This window comes from Salvelinus fontinalis, chromosome 8, assembly GCF_029448725.1.
Source record: "Salvelinus fontinalis isolate EN_2023a chromosome 8, ASM2944872v1, whole genome shotgun sequence".
NCBI lineage: Eukaryota > Metazoa > Chordata > Actinopteri > Salmoniformes > Salmonidae > Salvelinus > Salvelinus fontinalis.
In genome coordinates, this window is record NC_074672.1 from 980,911 (window position 1) to 1,003,627 (window position 22,717).

Sequence of the window (22,717 nt, forward strand, 5' to 3'; positions counted from 1 at the left end):
TGCCTGTTGTTAAACAAGGAACCACCAACCAGTAGATTAAATTAATTGAAAGTCATGCCCCAAATGTTACCTAATATGGACACTTGGCAAAGTCACTGTGAAGAAGTACTTGAGGCCATAAGCTTCTGAATTATGCAACAGTCATTGGTGTAGTAGACTGCTCCTATTAAGTTAAACGCATTTAAAAACTAGGCGCTAGGACCCAGTGCACGTTAGCGCTGCTGCTGCCAGAAGATGGAGACCAGGCGGGAGGGAACAAGAGGAAGAGGCGAAGCAAGAGGATTTACTCCGCCCAATTCTGTCCTCGTGAGATAAGACATTTTTGTTTGGACGTCTATGAGAGAGTGTCGGATTACGTAAAGCTTATTTGATCGAATAAACATTTCATAATGTTTAGGCTGTTGCAAATGTAACGATTTAAGTGGATGAACGTGGCATTCCGGCAACTTTCAGAAAAACTACTTAGTTGTCCCTGTTGTTCACACGTGCATCTGCACTCTCATTGGCTAGAATTGTCCCACCTGATCTCGCCTGCCTTCAATAATTGAGGACATGTATTTCCATTGTTAGAGCGGTCCCTCGGCTATCTTGTAGGCTAAATAGAACATATCATCTTTGAGAACAATGCAAGAGCTGTCTGGTAGTGCTACAGAGAGATTGAGACTGGGAACAGTTGTGAAAGGGATAGTAAAAAGCTAACCACATATTCCATTGCTTGGAGTAACAGACAATACCAGCCTGACGCAACGAGGAGAAATTGAGACACGGTGAATAGGTGCAGATAGAGAGTCGGGTCATTTTCCACGCAGGTTGAAAAGTATGCTGCAAATGAATGAATTTGATGTGGTGCTGAATTGGGTCATGCAGACCACAAGAAAAGCGAAAGACACACACACCTGCCTCCCGTTGCCTTGCAGGTTGAGCGGTGTCCGCTTTCCATAGAGGAACGGAGCATCTTGCCACCCATTACCAAACCGTAGAAGATAACGGTGTCAATTCTCCAGTGGCACCGAATAATCCAAAACAGAAGAGTGCCTTTACGCACGGAACCAAACAGAGAATTACCAACACAGACGAGAAAACAAGACACAAACCGGGACCGCAATTCAGTTCACACTGTAGGCTATACTTTTTGCTTTTATTATAAACGGTCATATTATTGACTCATTCGTTAATGTTGAAATATGATTCATTTAATTTAAATCAGAATAGATCAAAAACAGGAGATCTCGTCGACCAGGCCCCAGTAAATCAACCGGTCAATTAAAGAGTGCAGGTGCTCCTTGCACCGCGCGAATGGAGGACCACGGAGGAGAGAGACAGGTCGCCAGCAGGTGAGTTTAGTTTCAACATCTGATCGGATTATCACACACAGATCATTTGAAAGTTACCTGATTAACATAGGCCAGCCATACATCGTGTAAGATATGATGCAATGGCAATTTAAATCATAAACGCAATGAACCGTTATTTATTGGTCAGTATAGGGTTTGTTTGTTTGTAGGCCTATGATGCTTTAGGCTATATGCATCACAGAGAAAGATCCCTAATATTTTGCTGAAAAAGTGCATAATTTTTGGTGTAGATCAAGTCCACTGAAGATTTCCAGTGGACTTGATTGTGGATTATTCATTCAGCAGATTGGGGTCATTAGGCCTATTTCCCATATATTTGAGGAACATTTTCTCTAGACTTTAACTATTCACCATGCAATGTTTTTTCTTTGAGGAAAAGGTGACATCTTCATGATAGGTTTAAGGGGCAAGGGTATGAGGTCAGGTCAATGTAAAAGTGATCTCTTCTGAACCAAACTCACTGTGACAACACCATCATCATTTTCATCCCCCAAAAGGTATTAATCTAGTGCCTGTACATTTTAAATCAGGCAGGATATCCTTTACCGGACAACACTCTGCATTTGCTATTCAGTACCATTATACACAAATAGATTAACAAAATGAGCACTCAGGAGGCATCATAAAGTGAGTGTACAGTCTGGTCAGTGGTGGTAATATCTCACTGGTAATGCCCTGAAATGCATTTAAATGAGTGTCTGACTCTATTGAACAAAAAACATTAGAAGCCGCAAGCCTTCTGGGGAGTAATGCACTCTAAATGAAACATGATGACAGCGAAGAGTTGGACATTCGTTTACTTACTAAATATAAAAAGCATGTGCCTGACCATGGTAGCAATTGAAAGAGAACACTTTGGAGATTATGGAGAAATTATCAGACCAAAGGTGAGGAGACAACAGTTCTCCTGACTGAAGACTGAATTCAAACATTAAAACCGTTAATTTTATGTGCATTTTACATTTACTGTACTTTTTGCAGCATTTGTCAATAATGAAATCTGAAAATACTCTGGATACATTCAGTAACATAATAACAATATTCATGAAAATGTTGAGGTAGGTGCAACATATAAGAAACAATTATTACAAAAGTTTGAGTGAGAGGCCTAACTGGTGTCTCCAAGTGGACACACATCTGTCCAAACTGTGCACAGTTCCTTCGTAATTTCAATGCACTTTTATGACTCAAGGAAAGCGCCTTCAACTATAAAGGTGCTTTTCTTTTAGCTCTCCTAGCTTTGCCATTGAGGAACTGAAGCAGGTAAACTTATCGTTTTCTGTTTGGAACACAGCCCTGCGTCCCCACCATCAAACAATTACTGTTGTTGTTTAGGCAATCCCCCCAAAACTTCCATTATAAATCTCAATCTGGGTCAGGTGGGCATCATTTGTGAACATGACTAGCTATATGATCTTACAGTGTTAGGCTTTCACAAGGCACTTCAACTAAACATATTGTAATTTTGGTGCACATAGAATGGACTCATGAGTGCAAATTTTCTTCAAAATATGACAAAAATAGGTTCCTTCTGTTTAGGACAACCCAGGGTATGACGCATGTCATCCTTGTAACTGTAAATCAAACATAGCGATCATAAATGTTGATATTGTAAATGACATGAGTTTTGAAATATGGAAATGGGAAGTGCACATTTGGACTCACGGGTGTGTGTTTGCATCCAAGGTCAGCCATACAGGGATTGTTACAGCCAAACCAATGATCAAGGACATCAGCTGCTGCTGCACATCTATGTAATATAATAAAACAGACAAACAAGCAATATTCAATGACCTTAAAATACACTACTGAATTCCAAGAATCAACACCTTTATTTATTATCATACAAAGAATGCCTGTGTAAATGGTTAGTGGGTTTGGATGCAGGTTAATGTTTATTGTCATAAGTCTTGTCCTGGAGGGAGAATGGAGCGATTACATTTTTATTTTTATTATTATTATTATTATTTTTAAATCTCGTTAATAGGGACGTCAAACGTTCAGCCTGCTGCATAGGACCTATGGATGCTCTAGTCTAGAGCACCTGGTTAAATTGTGCTTAGGAGGATTTTTTGAATCTCTAAATGGTGAAACTTGTGAAATATTTGATCATTTAAAATATGCGAGTTTGCTTTATTTACTATCATCCTAAATTAAGATATTTAATAAGTTTGTCATATCCAATTAATGTACAGTATATTACGCTACTTTACATGCCGTGGACAGTATGTGATCCTACCTTACACAAGCTGACATTTTGACCACATCGAATTGGGGGGGAAATTACACATCCTTTTTACCTCAGATTGTTGATGTTAGTATAAAAGCTTATAGTCACAATGACACGAGCAATTCCTTAAAACAGATCAATATCTTTGGCTTTGTACTGTTGATTTTGTCATACTCGCTGGGGGTCGCAGGACTTAAAACGCAGCTATCATTTTCTTTCTGAAATGGAACGGATCATTTGGATGGTCTCTTTATATAAATGTCGCTGGCCACACACCAATACACAGATTTGAAAGTCAAACTTTAGTCACTGTTGATATCCTATGGCCAGTCTTGATTCGTTGAAGTTAACAGAAAAAGTTGTTTGCTCTCTTTTTCCATGATGGCGGTCTCCCAAAATCAACATCTGCCATTCCAAAATGTAGATAGAAGCCTTCTACAAATTCTCATCTAACCAACCATGTACAGTGGCTTGCGAAAGTATTCACCCCCCTTGGCATTTTTCCTATTTTGTTGCCTTACAACCTGGAATTAAAATAGATTGTGAAACAAACAAGAAATAAGACAAAAAAAACAGAACATTTGAGTGTGCATAACTATTCACCCCCCCCAAAGTCAATACTTTGTAGAGCCACCTCTTGCAGCAATTACAGTTGCAAGTCTCTTGGGGTATGTCTCTATAATCTTGGCACATCTAGCCACTGGGATTTTTGACCGTTCTTCAAGGCAAAACTGCTCCAGCTCCTTCAAGTTGGATGGGTTCCGCTGGTGTACAGCAATCTTTAAGTCATACCACAGATTCTCAATTGGATTGAGGTCTGGGCTTTGACTAGGCCATTCCAATACATTTAAATGTTTCCCCTTAAGCCACTCAAGTGTTACTTTACTTTAGCAGTATGCTTAGGGTCATTGTCCTGCTGGAAGGTGAACCTCCGTCCCAGTCTCAAATCTCTGGAAGACTGAAACAGGTTTCCCTCAAGAATTTCCCTGTATTTAGCGCCATCCATCATTCTTTCAATTCTGACCAGTTTCCCAGTCCCCGCTGATGAAAAACATCCCCACAGCACGATGCTGCCACCACCATGCTTCACTGTGGGGATAGGGTTCTCAGGGTGATGAGAGGTGTTGGGTTTGCGCCAGACATAGCGTTTTCCTTGATGGCCAAAAAGCAACATTTTAGTCTCATCTGACCAGAGTACCTTCTTCCATATGTTTAGGGAGTCTCCCACATGTCTTTTGGAAAACACCAAACGTGTTTGCTTATATTTTTATTTAAGCAATGGCTTTTTTCTGGCCACTCTTCCATAAAGCCCAGCTTTGTGGAGTGTACGGCTTAAAGTGGTCCTATGGACAGATACTCCAATCTCCTCTGTGGAGCTTTGCAGTTCCTTCAGGGTTATCTTTGCTCTCTTTGTGGCCTCTCTGATTAATGCCCTCCTTGCCTTGTCCGTGACTTTTGGTGGGCGGCCCTCTCTTGGCAGGTTTGTTGTGGTGCCATATTACATTTTTTAATAATAGATTTAATGGTTCTCCATGGGATGTTCAAAGTTTTGGATATTTTTTTATAGCCCGACCCTGATCTGTACTTCTCCACAACTTTGTCCCTGACCTGTTTGGAGAGCTCCTAGTGGTGTTGCAGACTCTGGGGCCTTTCAGAACAATTGTGTGTGTGTGTGTATATATACTGAGATCATGTGACACTTAGATTGCACACAGGTGGACTTTAACTAATTATGTGACTTCGGAAGGTAATTGGTTGCACCAGATCTTATTTAGGGGCTTCATAGCAAACGGGGTGAATACATATGCTCGCACCACTTTCCCATATTATTTTTTGAGGGGAATTTTTTGAAACAGGTTATTTTTTTTCATTTCACTTCACCAATTTGGACTATTTTGTGTATGTCCATTAAATTAAATCCAAATAAAAATCAATTTAAATTACAGGTTGTAATGCAAAAAAATAGGAAAAACGCCAAGGGGGATGAATACTTTTGCAAGGCACTGTATTGATTAGGTTATTCCAAGTTTCTATGTGGCCTTTGAATAGTGTTAGTTTAAACAGCGCAACACCCCAAACGTTTGTCCCCTGTTCTACTGATTTCAGCGTGATATCGATGTAAGTGATTACCAAAAACATTAGAACGTTACACTTACTGCGTTGGCGACCGACTTTAATCAAAATGCAACACTTAAAAATGTAGCTAGATGTCTTCTAGAAATTGTCCTCATACCAGTGATGTACACATTATTCCCGGATTCTGTGGGGTTTTAATAAGATGTGCAACCTCCCCATTGGGCGAACACTGGTTGAAGGAACGTTGCTTCCACATCATTTCAATGAAATTATGTGCAACCAACGTGGAATAGATGTTGAATTGATGTCTGTGCCCAGAGGGTCATCTTTCCCCTCTCGTGCAATTAATTTCAACATGATAAGCGATAGGAGTGATTGCTTTTCTCTTTCTGTTTTGGTGACCCCCGTATCAAAATGCAACATTCCAAAATGTAGGTGACTGTGTTCTGCAGGTTGTCGTCTAACAAAATATATCCAATTTCCATGTGGTTTTTGAGTTGTGGTAGATTCAGAAGCGCATATCTCACCCTAATCGATGAGTGATTTATTGCCACTTGACAAAACAAGTGGCAATAGTGCGTGTGCAGTTGATAAGGTGCTTGTTTTATCAAATACAAAGACTTATACTGTCTGATTACTATTGTTGCACAAGTACTGTATGTGTAAATATGTTTAGGTTTTCAATATATCACAAACAGTTTTTCATATTGGTTATTGATTCGGACACTTAACTGTATTTTGACATTGGGCTATTTATCAATATAAAACTGCTGAATGAGTCCAAAAACATGCTTTGATTTGATTTACTTGTATGATATACCAGAAATCACCAAGATAGGCTAGCTGCAAAGTCAAAATTGCCTATATTGTAAAAGTTCTGGATTTTTTTGCTGTTGCTTTTCGTTTGGGATAGGCATTAGGGTTAGCAGTGTGGTTAGGGTTAGGTTTAAAATCAGATGTTATGACTTTGTGGCTGTGCTAGCTAGTGACCACTGCAGAGTTGCCTCCAGAACAAGATTCATGACGAAAAAAGCTGACCTGCAGTTTAGACATCCGTGTTAATCCAAAACAAAAATGTAATAGTTAAATAAGTAGTGTCTAATACAAATAATAAGCAGAATGTCAGGTGTTAGGGCTGGGCTGGAACTGAAACCTGCACAACCAGTAGATCTCTAGGAGTAAGGTTGGCCGTGCATGTTCTAGGCCTATGCATTGTTACTTTTTAACAGAATTGTTGTAGTCCCACAATCAATTTTAACAGTAAACCAATGGCATGTAACCAATTGGAGATATACTGTACCCTTCAGTCTATTCAGGACTTGGGACTTTCATTAGGACCTTAATCCGCAGACAGGGTTTAGCAGCTTTCACAGGTCTCTGCATCTGAGATTAGGAAACAAAGAAATTAGACCAGGACTTGCTTAATTATTCTCAAGCGATATAACATTTGATATTTCGTTGTGATTGTGTTTTTGTATTGTCATAGCTAGTTCTCTCTTTGGGAATGGAAATCTGTTCATTATCTAGTTAGCTTGTATACTAGCTAGGTAGCTAACATTGTTGTTTTTAGCAGATAAAGCTATGTTTGTGTCATAAAAAAATATTGGATGGCTGTAAATCCTATTTATATGTAGCTAGCTAGCTAACGTTACCTAGAATAGATGGTTAACTTGATAAACAACTTTCCCATGTGCTACACATCATCGTGGCGCCTTCACCTCCTGCTGCTAACTTTACTATCAATTCAGGTACTTCATCCCGCTGCGATGCTTCTTTGTATCTATCAACTTTAATTTTGAAAAATAGATTCGTTCCCAGTTGTAAGGATCATCCCACCCTCGAATAATATGGTCAATATGCACATTTTGATCTTGAGATTTTTTTTTTACTTAGTTAACTATCTTAGCTAGCTGTTTACAGCCACAATGGAACACTGTTGTCTACAAATGCACCAATAGTTATTTGGGTTTCAAGGTTCACTTGCGCTCCTCCTCAAAAAGCCTTTCAAAAGTTGTATTGAGATGTGCCTTTGTTAAGTAAATCAGGTGTTCAATGAGGGGAAAAGGAGACTGGAGTGCCACTTTAAGTGTTCACTAGCAGCATTGTAAAGCCAATATGCAACTGTACTATATGAATGAATCACAGCACAGTTTCACCTTATTTACAGGAACATTGTTCAGTACCATACTGTATTATTCATAGTAGCCTATCATACACTGGAGCATACGATACATAATAGAACACGCTGTACTGCAAACATTATACACACCACTGCCCTGTTTGGCAATTGTCACACATCTACTGTAGCCTATGTCCTGTGCAGGGGGCAGGTTGGACACGGGAGAGCTGGTAGGATGGTACAGCATGACGCACTTTGGTGGCAGGTAAGGCGATACACCTACAGTGTAGCTGCATGGATAGGTATGATATTAGAGCAGCCCCTGCAGCGGCTGCATTCCATTCGGAATTGACAAGGTCCGAGGAAAGGGGAAGAAAGCGAGTGATAAGATTGGACTGGATTGCGTTGCAGCCCCTCTGGCTCAGCAACCAAAAGCAGTCGACACAACAGCATGGATTGATGTCACCACAGGGTTGGCATTTGGTGGTAGGATCCCCCCATCGTCATGGTAATCCATCAAGATCTGGTTTTCTGGTTACATTGGTCCCCTCCAGCAGATGTCTGAATGCTTGGTAAATGGCCAAATTCCTCCTTAGTTCCTCATCATCATATAATACAGCCAAACCGTCTCTCTCCCAGCCCATAGTAGACTCCAGTCACCTCCAGTACAGCCTTGGAGTCATAGTACCCCCATCCATTTCACATCAAAGGGATGGATTCTCCTCCCTGCCTCGGGGATGTTGTGTTTCGATACCATTCCATGTCCTCAATCCTATAGTGTCAGTCATAACATTAAACATTCCTACACTGTAGAATACATGCAAGATGAGGGGGTTCTATAATCTACAGTATATTTTCCTGTTGAGTGCAGTTACTTGACTGTTGAGTGGTTTTGTGTGTCTATGTCTTGTTAATTGCATTTGTTTGATGTAGACTAGCTATTTCATGTTGAATGGTGCTCTGTAGCTCTACAATCAGCGGTCTCCAACAGGTCGATCGCGACCAGTAGCTCGCAGCCCATCTAGGAGTAGCTCGCCAAACAATTCTGAAAGTGCATCTATTTTTCACGTGTGCCACCGCAAACTGTCATAAACAAATCTCACAAGTATCATACACATCAAGCTCCCTGCTACTATCCAATCAAATCCACATTAACATTATTCCATCCCTAGTTAGCCACAATTGGCTTAAAAAGCTAAACGTAACACAATATCTGCCAATTAATTTCCAGCAATATTGCCCCTGTATGTCTGTGTGGTATGCGTGTCTGCTATGCACGTAGTGTAGCATAATTATATCATGATTGTATCAATCGGGTGGGCTTTTGTTTAGCAAACTCTGTCATGACAAATGTTTTGCAAAATGCACAATTAAAGGGGTATTACACTCAATTTGAAAGCTGGGAAAAATGTATGATTAGCTCACGGCATGTTTCAGAATTTAAAGTAGCATTTGTAGTTAGCAGTAGCACACTGCCTAGTCTAGTGTCTCTGAATCGAACTGTTAAACTCACAATAGAGCAATTGTAGATGGACAGTTGACTGCTTTCTGGTTGTTTATCTTCGGGGTAGGGTTAGCTCTCGGTTCTGCGGTCCATGTGGTCCACTCATGCTGTTACGTAGACGATTCAGTTATTTACTACTGCGCGGTGGACCGCAGAGCTATATGACACTCACTCAAGAACAGGACGCTCTGATTGAACAGGGTGTTTGTTGAGGTTATATGGAATGAAGTGTTTAGTTGTTCCTCTCAAGCAGGTCCCCAGTGTTCACAAAGTGGGATTGTGTGTGTGAGAGAGACCTTTACCTGTTGTGTGATACCATTCCATGTCCTCAATCCTATAGTGTCAGTCATAACATTAAACATTCCTACACTGTAGAATACATGCAAGATGAGGGGGTTCTATAATCTACAGTATATTTTCCTGTTGAGTGCAGTTACTTGACTGTTGAGTGGTTTTGTGTGTCTATGTCTTGTTAATTGCATTTGTTTGATGTAGACTAGCTATTTCATGTTGAATGGTGCTCTGTAGCTCTACAATCAGCGGTCTCCAACAGGTCGATCGCGACCAGTAGCTCGCAGCCCATCTAGGAGTAGCTCGCCAAACAATTCTGAAAGTGCATCTATTTTTCACGTGTGCCACCGCAAACTGTCATAAACAAATCTCACAAGTATCATACACATCAAGCTCCCTGCTACTATCCAATCAAATCCACATTAACATTATTCCATCCCTAGTTAGCCACAATTGGCTTAAAAAGCTAAACGTAACACAATATCTGCCAATTAATTTCCAGCAATATTGCCCCTGTATGTCTGTGTGGTATGCGTGTCTGCTATGCACGTAGTGTAGCATAATTATATCATGATTGTATCAATCGGGTGGGCTTTTGTTTAGCAAACTCTGTCATGACAAATGTTTTGCAAAATGCACAATTAAAGGGGTATTACACTCAATTTGAAAGCTGGGAAAAATGTATGATTAGCTCACGGCATGTTTCAGAATTTAAAGTAGCATTTGTAGTTAGCAGTAGCACACTGCCTAGTCTAGTGTCTCTGAATCGAACTGTTAAACTCACAATAGAGCAATTGTAGATGGACAGTTGACTGCTTTCTGGTTGTTTATCTTCGGGGTAGGGTTAGCTCTCGGTTCTGCGGTCCATGTGGTCCACTCATGCTGTTACGTAGACGATTCAGTTATTTACTACTGCGCGGTGGACCGCAGAGCTATATGACACTCACTCAAGAACAGGACGCTCTGATTGAACAGGGTGTTTGTTGAGGTTATATGGAATGAAGTGTTTAGTTGTTCCTCTCAAGCAGGTCCCCAGTGTTCACAAAGTGGGATTGTGTGTGTGAGAGAGACCTTTACCTGTTGTGTGAGAGACAGTGTGGCCCAATGTATGTGTCCTTGTCTTTGACGGGAAACTGTACACAGCTAGATCATTCTTAACTGATAATGAATCTTCAGCTGAGACAAGAGGTAGAGTCTGTTTGGGCCTGGCAGAGAGAAGTGAGTCAGACTATGAAATCAAATGTTTTATTTCATTAGTCTATTGTTTACATTTCTCAAGAATTATTGGGGAGTTGGACTAAAAAAGCACTGAAGAGAGCAATCTCTCTATATTGATTTGCGGTGTGGACATTTGCTGTTTTAGACACCCACTCCCCAACTTTTCAAAGTTATTATGCCATTTCCCCAGAATGTAATGCAACAAATGTCCGTGTTTCATTTCATTGAAGGTTTTTGACCCCTCCAACCCATCAGCACACATTGCTATTTGGCTAAAACCCAAAAGGTTACATTGGCCTAAAATAGACCAACAATAATGATGACATGAATGCAGCTATGGTTGATACAAGTGAGCCACTCAAAATAGTGCCCCAGTTTACAGACAATTTGCCAAAGATTTTCAACATAGTTATATACACTGCTCAAAAAAATAAAGGGAACACTTAAACAACACAATGTAACTCCAAGTCAATCACACTTCTGTGAAATCAAACTGTTCACTTAGGAAGCAACACTGATTGACAATAAATTTCACATGCTGTTGTGCAAATGGAATAGACAAAAGGTGGAAATTATAGGCAATTAGCAAGACACCACCAAAAAGGAGTGATTCTGCAGGTGGTGACCACAGACCACTTCTCAGTTCCTATGCTTCCTGGCTGATGTTTTGGTCACTTTTGAATGCTGGCGGTGCTCTCACTCTAGTGGTAGCATGAGACGGAGTCTACAACCCACACAAGTGGCTCAGGTAGTGCAGTTCATCCAGGATGGCACATCAATGCGAGCTGTGGCAAAAATGTTTGCTGTGTCTGTCAGCGTAGTGTCCAGAGCATGGAGGCGCTACCAGGAGACAGGCCAGTACATCAGGAGACGTGGAGGAGGCCGTAGGAGTGCAACAACCCAGCAGCAGGACCGCTACCTCCGCCTTTGTGCAAGGAGGAGCACTGCCAGCGCCCTGCAAAATGACCTCCAGCAGGCCACAAATGTGCATGTGTCAGCAAATGGTCTCACAAGGGGTCTGAGGATCTCATCTCGGTACCTAATGGCAGTCAGGCTACCTCTGGCGAGCACATGGAGGGCTGTGCGGCCCCACAAAGAAATGCCACCCCACACCATGACTGACCCATCGCCAAACCGGTCATGCTGGAGGATGTTGCAGGCAGCAGAACGTTCTCCACGGCGTCTCCAGACTCTGTCACGTCTGTCACATGTGCTCATGTGCTCAGTGTGAACCTGCTTTCATCTGTGAAGAGCACAGGGCGCCAGTGGCGAATTTGCCAATCTTGGTGTTCTCTGGCAAATGCCAAACGTCCTGCATGGTGTTGGGCTGTAAGCACAACCCCCACCTGTGGACGTCGGGCCCTCATACCACCCTCATGGAGTCTGTTTCTGACCGTTTGAGCAGGCACATGCACATTTGTGGCCTGCTGGAGGTCATTTTGCAGGGCTCTGGCAGTGCACCTTCTTGCACAAAGGCGGAGGTACCGGTCCTGCTGCTGGGTTGTTGCCCTCCTACGGCCTCCTCCACGTCTCCTGATGTACTGGCCTGTCTCCTGGTAGTGCCTGCATGCTCTGGACACTACGCTGACAGACACAGCAAACCTTTTTGCCACAGTTCGCATTGATGTGCCATCCTGGATGAACTGCACTACCTGAGCCACTTGTGTTGGTTGTAGACTCCGTCTCATGCTACCACTAGAGTGAGAGCACCGCCAGCATTCAAAAGTGACCAAAACATCAGCCAGGAAGCATAGGAACTGAGAAGTGGTCTGTGGTCACCACCTGCAGAATCACTCCTGTTTTGGGGGGTGTCTTGCTAATTGCCTATAATTTCCACCTTTTGTCTATTCCATTTGCACAACAGCATGTGAAATTTATTGTCAATCAGTGTTGCTGCCTAAGTGGACAGTTTGATTTCACAGAAGTGTGATTGACTTGGAGTTACATTGTGTTGTTTAAGTGTTCCCTTTATTTTTTTGAGCAGTGTATTTTTTATATCCATTATATTGGCTGATTTGCCTAAACTCAAGCATGCTAGCAGATACCCATAGACTTCCAGTCATTGCGCTATCGCTAATTAGCATTGGCTTTCAAAACTAACTCTAACTCCCTTCACACTGGCCAAAGAGACATAACAATTATATCGCTTAAACCCTTAACTTAATAACCTGTTGAGGCTGGGGGCGCTGTTGTCACTATTTATGCTAATCGTGTAATTTTTGAAACGGCTTCCCACAAAATTCTTGATCATACAATATGCATATTATTATTATTATTGGATAGAAAACAGTCTATAGTTTCTATAGGAGTTGAAATTTTGTCTCTAAGTGGAACAGAACCCATTCTACAGCAATTTCCCTGACATGGAGTCAGATTTCAGAAATGTTGGCCCCTGATCTGGAGTCAGTTAAAAGGCCACAGTTATTGCTATGAGTATACGGACACTGCTTACGTCTTCCCCTGGATGCCTTTACGTGATGACGATTTGAATGGGGTCGATTGCGCGTTCACAGGCACTATAAATTAAAAAACCCTGTAGCTAGTAAGTCTTTTGGAGCTGCGTTATGCGCGTGGAGGACACCGACCCGCACCTGTTCCAAGCATTAGTGGAGGGAGTAATATTACTCTGGTCATGTTTCTACTCGTTATAGGAGTTAAAAACATCATAAGGTAGTTAATTTAAAGCGTTTTATAGCAATTTATATCCGTTTAGTGCGATTTTGGGACATTTATTTCTGAAACGCTGTGAATGGCTGGGCACGCTTCCAGTTCATCCCGAACGCCGTTGGCATTTCCACATGGCAAGAGGACAGCTTTCCACCAAAAGACGATTAGACCCAAGAAAGGATCCTTTGCCCAAGATACTGATGGAAGAACAGCTCAAAGTAGGACATTTTTATTATGATAAATCGTGTTTCTGTCGAAAAATGTTAGTGGCTTAGGACGCCATGTTTTTTGACGTAGCTTCGCTTGGCGCAAACTGTATTGAAAAGTAAGGATAATTTAAAAAAATGTAATTCCGCGATTGTATTAAGAATTAAATTGTCTATCAATCCCTGTCCACCCTATATTTTTTAGTCACGTTTATGAGTATTTATGTATAAGAGTAGATCACTGTCTAATATGGCGCACAGACATTTTCTCACCAGCTGGGCTACATTTCACATTGTCTAACCATGATTTTGGTGGCAAAATATGCACATTTTCGAACAAACTGTATATGTATGTTGTAATGTGATGTTACAGGGGTGTCATCTGAAGAATTCTGAGAAGGTTAGTGAAAAAAATAATATATTTTGGCGATGTTTACGTTATCGCTCACTTTGGCTAGAATCAATGCTGGACTGCTATGTGCTATGTGCTATGCTAATATAACGATTTATTGTGTTTTCGCTGTAAGACACTTAGAAAATCTGAAATATTGTCTGTATTCACAGGATCTGTGTCTTTCGATTAGTGTATGCTGTGTATTTTTACGAAATGTTTGATGATTAGTAAGTAGGTAAACACGTTGCTCTATGTAGTTACTCTAGTCCATTTGTGACGGTGGGTGCAATTGTAACCTATGCCATCTACCTGAAATATGCACATTTTTCTAACAAAACCTATCCCATACCATAAATATGTTATCAGACTGTCATCTGATGAGTTTTTTTCTTGGTTAGGGGCTATAAATATCTTAGTTTAGCCGAATTGGTGATAGCTACTGGTGTTGGTGGACAAATAAAAGATGGTGGATTATGCTAATGTGTTTTTAGGTAATAGATGTACATCTTTACATATTGTGTCTTCCCTGTAAAACATTTTAAAAATCGGACATGTTGGCTGGATTCACAAGATCTGTGTCTTTCATTAGCTGTATTGGACTTTAATGTGTGAAAGTTAAATATTAAAAAAAAAAAAAAAAATTGAATTTCGCGGCACTGGTTTTTCAGTGGGGGTGGGGGGGGAGTGCCGCTAGCGGCACCCTCATCCTAGACAGGTTATTCAATCCCAGAACAACAGAAAAGGACCTTGTGAAGATGCTGGAGGAAACGGGTACAAAATAATCTATATCCACAGTAAAACGAGTCCTATATCGCCATAACCTGAAAGGCCTCTCAGCAAGGAAGAAGCCACTGCTCCAAAACCGCCCAAAAAAGCCAGACTACGGTTTGCAACTGCACATGGGGACAAAGATTATACTTTTTGGAGAAATGTCCTCTGGTCTGATGAAACAAAAATAGAACTGTTTGGCCATAATGACCATCGTTATGTTTGGAGGAAAAAGGGGATGCTTGCAAGCCGAAGACCACCATCCCAACCGTGAAGCACGGGGGTGGCAGCTTCATGTTGTGGGGGTGCTTTGCTGCAGGAGGGACTGGTGCACTTCACAAAATAGATGGCATCATGAGGGGGGGAAATTATGTGGATATATTAAAGCAACATCTCAAGACATCAGTCATGAAGTTAAAGCTTGGTCGCAAATGGGTCTTCCAAATGAACAATGATCCCAAGCATACTTCCAAAGTTGTGGCAAAATGGCTTGGAGTGGCCATCACACAGCCCTGACATCAATCCCATAGAAAATTTGTGGGCAGAACTGAAAAAGCGTGTGCGAGCAAGGAGGCCTGCAAACCTGACTCAGTTACACCAGCTCTGTCAGGATGAATGGGCCAAAATTCACCCAACTTATTGTGGGAAGCTTGTGGAAGGCTACCCAAAACGTTCAACCCAAGTTAAACAATTTAAAGGCAATGCTACCAAATACTAATTGAGTGTATGTAAACTTCTGACCCACTGGGAATGTGATGAAATAAATAATAGCTCTACTATTACGCTGACATTTCACGTTCTTAAAATAAAGTGGTGATCCTAACTGACCTAAAACAGGGAATTTTTACTAGGATTAAATGTCAGGAATTGTGAAAAACTGGGTTTAAATGTATTTGGCTAAGGTGTATGTAAACTTCCGACTTCAACTGTATATACAAAAGTATGTGGACACCCCTTCAAATGAGTGAATTTGGCTATTTCAGCCACACCCGTTGCTGACAGGAGTATATAATCTAGCACACAGCCATGCAATCTCCATAGACAAACATTGGCAGTAGAATGGCCTTACTGAAGAGCCCTGTGACTTTTAACGTGGCACCGTCATAGGATGCCACCTTCGCTAAATGTCAGTTTGTCAAATTTCTGCCTTGCTAGAGCTGCCCTGGGCAACTGTAAGTGCTGTTATTGGGATGTGGAAATATCTAAGAGCAACAACGGCTCAGCTGCGAAGTGGTAGGCCGCACAAGCTCACAGATTGGGACTGCGGAGTGGTGAAGCGCGTAGCTCATAAAAATCGTCTGTCCTCAGTTGCAACACTCACTACCGAGTGTTGACGTTGCGTCCAGAGTCACAAGAACTGATAGTCGGGAGATTCATGAAATGGGTTTCCATAGCCAAGCAGCCGCACACAAGCCTAAGAACACCATGCACAATGCCAAGCGTCAGCTGGAGTGGTGTAAAGCACGACACCGAATACAAACAGTGTAGCTATTCCCTCCCAGACGGACTAAATAACTTCTTTGCTCGCTTTGAGGACAATACAGTGCCACTGACACGGCCCGCTACCAAAACCTGCGGGCTCTCCTTCACTGCAGCCGATGTGAGTAAAACATTTAAACGTGTTAACCCTCGCAAGGCTGCAGGCCCAGACGGCATCTCCAGCCGCGTCCTCAGAGCATGCGCAGACCAGCTGGCTGGTGTGTTTACGGACATATTCAATCAATCCTTATCCCAGTCTGCTCTTCCCACATGCTTCAAGAGGGCCACCATTGTTCCTGTTTCCAAGAAAGCTAAGGTAACTGAGCTAAACGACTACCGCCCCGTAGCACTCAATTCCGTCATCATGAAGTGCTTTGAGAGACTAGTCAAGGACCATATCACCTCCACCCTAACTGACACCCTAGACCCACTCAATTTGCTTACCGCCCCAATAGGTCCACAGACGACGCAATCACAACCACACTGCACACTGCCCTAACCCATCTGGACAAGAGGAATACCTATGTGAGAATGCTGTTCATCGACTACAGCTCAGCATTTAACACCATTAATACCCTCCAAACTCGTCATCAAGCTCGAGACCCTGGGCCTCAACCCCGCCCTGTGCAACTGGGTACTGGGCTTCCTGACGGGCCGCCCCCAGGTGGTGAGGGTAGGTAACAACATCTCCACCCCGCTGATCCTCAACACTGGGGTTCCACAAGGGTGCGTTCTGAGCCCTCTCCTGTACTCCCTGTTCACCCATTGCGTGGCCATGCACGCCTCCAACTCAATCATCAAGTTTGCGGACGACACTACAGTGGTAGGCTTGATTACCAACAACGACGAGACGGCCTACAGGGAGGAGTTGAGGGCCCTCGGAGTGTGGTGTCAGGAAAATAACCGCACACTCAACGTCAACAAAACAAAGGAGATGTTTGTGGACTTCAGGAAACAGCAGAGGGAGCACACCCCTATCCACATTGATGGGACAGTAGTGGAGTGGGAAGTAAGTTTTAAGTTCCTCGGCGTACATATCACGGACAAACTGAATTGGTCCACCCACACAGACAGCGTTGTGAAGAAGGCGCAGCAGCGCCTCTTCAACCTCAGGAGGCTGAAGAAATTCGGCTTGTCACCAAAAGCACTCACAAACTTCTACAGATGCACAATTGAGAGCATCCTGTCGGGCTGTATCACCGCCTGGTACGGCAATTGCTCCGCCCACAACCGGAAGGCTCTCCAGAGGGTAGTGAAATCTGCACAACGCATCACTGGGGGCAAACTACCTACACCACCCAATGTCACAGGAAGGCCATAAAGATCATCAAGGACAACAACCACCCGAGCCACTGCCTGTTCACCCCGCTATCATCCAGAAGGCGAGGTCAGTACAGGTGCATCAAAGCAGGGACCGAGAGACTGAAAAACAGTTTCTATCTCAAGGCCATCAGACTGTTAAACAGCCATCACTAACATTGAGTGGCTGCTGCCAACATACTGACTCAACTCCAGCTCACTTTAATAATGGAAATTGATGGGAATTGATCAAAAATGTATCACTAGCCACTTTAAACAATGCCACTTAATATAATGTATATGTATATACTGTACTCTATCATCTACTGCATCTTGCCATCTTTATGTAATACATGTATCACTAGCCACTTTAAACTATGCCACTTTATGTTTACATACCCTACATTACTCATCTCATATGTATATACTTTACTCAATACCATCTACTTTATCTTGCCTATGCCATTCTGTACCATCACTTACTCATATCTTTATGTACATATTCTTTATCCCTTATACACTTGTGTGTATAAGGTAGTAGTTGTGGAATTGTTAGGTTAGATTACTCGTTGGTTATTACTGCATTGTCAGAACTAGAAGCACAATCATTTCGCTACACTCGCATTAACATCTGCTAACCATGTGTATGTGACAAATAAAATTTGATTTGATTTGACCATTGGACTCTGGAGCAGTGGAAATGTGTTCTCTGAAGTGATGAATCATGCTTAATCATTTGGCAGTCGGACAGACGAATCTGGGTTTGGCAGATGTCCGGAGAATGCTACCTGCCCCAGTGCATAGTGCCAACTGTAAAGTTTGGTGGAGGAGGAACAATGGTCTGGGGTGGTTTTTCATGGTTTGGGCTAGCCCCCTTAGTTCCAGTGAAGGGAAATCTTAACCCTACAGCCAACAAAAGCATTCTAGATGATTCTGTGCTTCCAACTTTGTGGCAACAGATTGGGGAAGGCCCTTTCCTGATTCAGCATGACAATGCCCCCGTGTACAAAGTGAAGTCCATACAGAAATGGTTTGTCGAAATCGGTGTTGATGAACTTGACTGGCCTGCACAGAGCCCTGACCTCAACCCCATCGAACACCTTTGGGATGAATTGTAATGCCCACTGCGAGCCAGGCCTAATTGTCCAAGATCTGTTCTCAACCTCACTAATGCTCTTGTGGCTGAATGAAAGCAAGTTCTCACAACAATGTTTCAACATCTAGTGGAAAGCCTTTCCAGAAGATAGCAGCAAAGGGGGAATAAACTCCATATTAATGTCCGTGAGATTTTCGATGAGCAGGTGTCCACATATTTTTGTAATGTATTTATTAAAAAAAATGACAAGTGTTTCCAATTAAAATCACAGTAAGGTACTTAATTGCTACCCAGAAATGATTTGATATTGAGATAAAAATGGCTGCATTGGACCTTTTTAAAGTGTAAGAGAGAGATTGTCACGACTTCTGCCGAAGTCGTTGCCTCTCCTTGTCCGGGCGGTGTTCGGCGGTGGACTTCACCGGCCTTCTAGCCATCATCGATCCATTTTTCATTTTCCATTGGTTTTGTCTTGTCTTCCCACACACCTGTTGTCAATCCCATTCATTACCTGTTGTGTATTTAACCCTCTGTTTCCCTTCATGTGTTTGTCAGAGATTGTTTTTATGTCAAGTGTTGTTTGTTTGGTGTATAGGTGCGCGACGGGTCCTCGTACCCATTGTTATTTAATGTATATATATTTCTCGTGTGTGGAGCATGTCATGGTGATTTATTAAAAGTCTCCATCTACACTTCATTTACTCTCCTGCGTCTGACTTCCCTGCCACCTATACACACGACGTTGACAGAGATGTCCACTTGAAGTTGGAGACAGTTCCCATGGAAATGTAATGTTAATTTCACACCAAAATGACTAGAGATGAATAGACACTCAAACAGAACAGAATTGTAAGATAGATGAGACGAGGCAGGAGCGATCAATTATAGATTCAAGACAAACAGTGTCTACACAAAACAATGCTATGTTTAGTAAATAACAAAGAGGACATACAGGTAACTGCTGAAATAATGTAAACACTTTTTGTTTTATTTATTAATTTATAAATAACATTTTAGTGGGTAGATCCGCTTTAATATTACAGATTGTAGCTTCCATCAATGTAATTGTCTGCATCACTTCCAATCTCCCATATATTTTTTGGCATTTTATATATACACTGCTGAAAAAATTAAGGGAACACTACATCCTAGATCTGAATGAAAGAAATATTCTTATTAAATACTTTTTTCTTTACATAGTTGAATGTGCTGACAACAAAATCACACAAAAATGATCAATGGAAATCAAACTTATCAACCCATGGAGGTCTGGATTTGGAGTCACACTCAAAATTAAAGTGGAAAACCACACTACAGGCTGATCCAACTTTGATGTAATGTCCTTAAAACAAGTCAAAATGAGGCACAGTAGTGTGTGTGGCCTCCACGTGCCTGTATGACCTCCCTACAACGCCTGGGCATGCTCCTGATGAGGTGGCGGATGGTCTCCTGAGGGATCTCCTCCTAGACCTGGACTAAAGCATCCGCCAACTCCTGGACAGTCTGTGGTGCAACGTGGCGTTGGTGGATGGAGCGAGACATGATGTCCCAGATGTGCTCAATTGGATTCAGGTCTGGGGAACGGGCGGGCCAGTCCATAGCATCAATGCCTTCCTCTTGCAGGAACTGCTGACACACTCCAGCCACATGAGGTCTAGCATTGTCTTGCATTAGGAGGAACCCAGGGCCAACCGCACCAGCATATGGTCTCACAAGGGGTCTGTGGATCTCATCTCGGTACCTAATGGCAGTCAGGCTACCTCTGGCGAGCACATGGAGGGCTGTGCGGCCCCCCCCAAAGAAATGCCACCCCACACCATGACTGACCCACCGCCAAACCGGTCATGCTGGAGGATGTTGCAGGCAGCAGAACGTTCTCCACGGCGTCTCCAGACTCTGTCACGTCTGTCATGTGCTCAGTGTGAACCTGCTTTCATCTGTGAAGAGCACAGGGCGCCAGTGGCGAATTTGCCAATCTTGGTGTTCTCTGGCAAATGCCAAACGTCCTGCACGGTGTTGGGCTGTAAGCACAACCCCCACCTGTGGATGTCAGGCCCTCATACCACCCTCATGGAGTCTGTTTCTGACCGTTTGAGCAGACACATGCACATTTGTGCCTGCTGGAGGTCGTTTTGCAGGGCTCTGGCAGTGCTCCTCCTGCTCCACCTTGCACAAAGGCGGAGGTAGCGGTCCTGCTGCTGGGTTGTTGCCCTCCTACGGCCTCCTCCACGTCTCCTGATGTACTGGCCTGTCTCCTGGTAGCGCCTCCATGCTCTGGACACTATGCTGACAGATACAGCAAACCTTCTTGCCACAGCTCGCATTGATGTGCCATCCTGGATGAGCTGCACTACCTGAACCACTTGTGTGGGTTGTAGACTCCGTCTCATGCTACCACTAGAGTGAAAGCACCGCCAGCATTCAAAAGTGACCAAAACATCAGCCAGGAAGCATAGGAACTGAGAAGTTGTCTGTGGTCACCACCTGCAGAACCACTCCTTTATTGGGGGTGTCTTGCTAACAGCCTATAATTTCCACCTGTTGTCTATTCCATTTGCACAACAGCATGTGAAATGTATTGTCAATCAGTGTTGCTTCCTAAGTGGACAGTTCGATTTCACAGAAGTGTGATTGACTTGGAGTTACATTGTGTTGTTTAAGTGTTCCCTTTATTTTTTTGAGCAGTGTGTATATATACACAATGCCAAAAAATATATGGGAGATTGGAAGTGATGCAGACAATTACATTGATGGAAGCTACAATCTATCTGGAATATTAAAGGCGGATATACAGTATATATACAGTTTACATACAACTTTGGTCAAACGTGTCAGGTAGCATTCCACAAGCTTCCCACAATAAGTTCGGTGAATTTTGGCCCATTCCTCCTGACAGAGCTGGTGTAACTGAGTCAGGTTTGTAGGCCTCCTTGCTCGCACATGCTTTTTCAGTTCTGCCCACACATTTTCTATAGGATTGAGGTCAGGGCTTTGTGATGGCCACTCCAATACCTTGACATTGTTGTCCTTAAGTCATTTTGCCACAACTTTGGAAGTATGCTTGGGGTCATTGTCCACTTCCTGACTGATGTCTTGAGATGTTGCTTCAATATATCCACATCATTTTCCTCCTTCATGATGCCATCTATTTTGTGAAGTGCACCAGTCCCTCCTGCAACATGATGCTGCCACCCCCGTGCTTCACGGGTTGGGATGGTGTTCTTCGGCTTGCAAGCCTCCCCATTTTTCCTCCAAACATAATGATGGTCATTATGGCCAAACAGTTCTATTTTTGTTTCATCAGACCAAGGACATTTTTAGTACAAACTTTGTCCCCATGAGCAGTTGTAAACAGTAGTCTGGCTTTTTTATGGCGGTTTTGGAGTAGTGGCTTCTTCCTTGCTGAGAGGCCTTTCAGGTTATGGCGTTATAGGACTCATTTTACTGTGGATATAGATAATTTTGTTCCTCCAGCATCTTCACAAGGTCCTTTGCTGTTGTTCTGGGATTGATTTGCACTTTTCACACCAAAGTACGTTCATCTCTTGGATGAACGCGTCTCCTTCCTGAGCAGTATGACGGCTGCGTGGTCCCATTGTGTTTATACTTGCGTACTATTGTTTGTACAGATGAACGTGGTACTTTCAGGAGTTTGGAAATTGCTCCCAAGGATGAGCCAGACTTGTGGAGGTCTACAATTTATTTTCTGAGGTCTTGGCTGATTTCTTTTGATTTTCCTATGACGTGAAGCTAAGAGGCACTGAGTTTGAAGGTAGGCCTTGAAATACACCCACATGTACACCTCCAATTGACTCAAATGATGTCAATTAGCCTATCAGAATATTCTAAATTCATGACAATTTTCTGGAATTTTCGTAGCTGTTTTAAGGCACAGTCAACTTAGTGTATGTGAACTTCTGACCCACTGGAATTGTGATACAGTGAATTATAAGTGAAATAATCTCTAAACAATTACTTGTGTCATGCACAAAGTAGATGTCCTAACCGACTTGCC

General features: G+C 42.6%; 1 protein-coding gene across 2 annotated transcripts in view; it reads left to right on the forward strand.

Annotated features, from left to right (window-relative positions):
• The first annotated feature begins 243 nt into the window (after window positions 1–243).
• LOC129860339 (serine/threonine-protein kinase SBK1-like) overlaps window positions 244–22,717 on the forward strand; it is a 35,868-nt gene continuing 13,394 nt past the window's right edge. The window contains exons 1-2 of one of the 2 annotated variants that reach the window (XM_055930662.1): window positions 244–1,118; window positions 1,208–1,334. In XM_055930662.1, the coding sequence (XP_055786637.1) occupies window positions 1,297–1,334 (38 nt within the window). In that variant the 5' untranslated portion in view covers window positions 244–1,118; window positions 1,208–1,296. The remainder of the gene's footprint in view (window positions 1,119–1,207; window positions 1,335–22,717) is intronic. The other variant, XM_055930663.1, reaches the window with a different exon arrangement.